The sequence below is a fragment of the Saccostrea cucullata genome, unplaced genomic scaffold, assembly GCF_032062105.1.
Source record: "Saccostrea cucullata isolate Sc308-1 unplaced genomic scaffold, CSIRO_AGI_Scuc_v1 ctg2535, whole genome shotgun sequence".
Lineage (NCBI taxonomy): Eukaryota > Metazoa > Mollusca > Bivalvia > Ostreida > Ostreidae > Saccostrea > Saccostrea cuccullata.
The window spans coordinates 40,666-42,650 of record NW_026935483.1 but is presented as its reverse complement, the minus strand read 5'-3'; the positions used below and the strand labels follow the sequence as shown (position 1 = coordinate 42,650).

Below are 1,985 nucleotides of genomic sequence, written 5' to 3'. Positions count from 1 at the left end.
ATGTTACAACCCGATTCCTGTGCGTGTGGGATGAACAATTTACAATTGTTTGAAGTCCCTCCGACTAATATTGCTTTAGAAGACTCGAAATGGGAAGAATATTACCCCATTTCCAGTACTTTAGATTCCGACACCGCTCCCATCGAATTTGAAATTAAAGGACAAGGAGATCACTATCTGGATTTATCTCAAACTTATCTTCAATTGGTATGTAAATTTACCAAAGACGATGGAAGTAATCTGACTGGGGCTAACAGCACTTCGAGTCCAGTGAATAATATCTTACATTCCATGTTTACGGAAATCGATGTCAGTCTGAATGGAAAAATAGTGACTCCAGGGACGGATACCTATCCTTACAAAGCTTATCTGGAGAAATTATTGTCATACCAACCCAGAACTTTAAAGACACAGGCGAGGGCCTGTAGTCTGTGGGAAAAAGATACAGCAGGACACATGGACGAAGTGGGGTTAGAGGACCTTGGTGTAGCTCAAAATAAGACCTTTGATGTAACTAAAGGTTCAAGTAAAGACACGGTGACCATTAACGAACCCATCCTCACAGCGTTACCAGCCAATTCTAAAAACGAAGGATTCCGAAAAAGACACCAAGCTATTGCTGACAGTAAGAAAATCAGTTTGCTGGATCGTTTACATCTGGATTTGTTTCAACAAGATCGATTTCTACCTAATGGAGTGGACGTCCGTTTGCGATTTAATCGAGCTAGACCTGCTTTCTACATGATGATCAAAGGAGGAAGTACAGGAAAAGTGAAAATTTTGAGTATGGTCTTGTGGGTGAGAAAAGTCAAACCCACACCAGTCATGATGAATGCCATTAATCAGAGTTTGAATACCCACAGAGCCAAATATCCCTTGAGAAGAGTGGAAGTGAAAACCTTTACCATCCCCACAGGAACTCAGTCTAAGATTACAGATCATCTGTTTCAAGGTCAGATGCCTAAACGTCTCATTTTAGGCTTTGTGGAGAATGCGGCCTTTAACGGAGATAAAACTAAAAATCCCTTTCATTTCCAAAACTTTGGGATCAAGAAATTAGATGTCAGTATCAACGGAGAGACCATGAGTACTCGTTGTTTTGAGCCTAATTTCAACGACGATTTATATCTGAGATCTTATCTCAGTCTGTATCAAGCTCTGGGAAAATTAGGAGAAGATTGGGCTCCAGACATCACCTTAGAAGAGTATAAAAGCGGCTACACTCTATGGGGCTGGGATTTCACTAAAGATCAAGAAGCGCAATCGGATAAATTCCACATCATAGAAACAGGGAATCTGAGAGTAGAAGTGCAGTTTACCGGCAATACGGCCACTACCTTAAATTGTGTGGTGTATGCAGAATTCGATAACCTATTAGAAATTAACAAACAGAGAGAAGTGAGCATTGATTACTAAAAATGGATACGGGACAATTGAGAGAAGTCTTATCCAGAGAATTCAAGAGTTCTTTTGGAGGTGTGTATCCTGTAGATTTATTACCGGATCAATTAAGACCTGGAGAAAAAGCTGTCGTGGTCAATACGGATCCTCAAGATCGACCTGGAGAACATTGGGTGTGTCTGTATGTGAGCAATCCCGTGGTGGAATATTTCGATTCTTATGGATTTCCTCCCTTACAAAAAGAAATTCAAGACTTTATCCAGCGTCATGCTCAACAATGGATATATAATCCGTATCGCTATCAAGACTGGAATACCGATGTGTGTGGACAATATTGCGTGTATTATTTACATCAAAGAGACAAGAAAAGAAAGAAAACCGACGAGTGGCTATTCCCCTTTGACCAGAGTACGGCTTTACAAAGGGACAGATACGTAGCGAATTGGTTTAAAAACACTTATCATAAATTACCTACGGGTCATGGACAAAAGTGTCAATGTTTTTATCAAAATGTATTGTAAATAAGTTGTTTGTTGTTACAAATAAAGAATGAAAAAAATCAAAAATCTGTGTTTTTGTTATTT

At 39.4% G+C, this 1,985-nt stretch overlaps 1 protein-coding gene across 1 annotated transcript; it reads left to right on the top strand.

Moving 5' to 3' along the window:
* On the top strand, positions 1 to 1,416 carry LOC134242986 (uncharacterized protein F54H12.2-like). The gene has a single exon (XM_062725195.1). It carries the CDS (start codon positions 1 to 3, stop codon positions 1,414 to 1,416), a length of 1,416 nt encoding a protein of 471 aa, XP_062581179.1.
* The last annotated feature ends 569 nt before the right edge of the window (positions 1,417 to 1,985 follow it).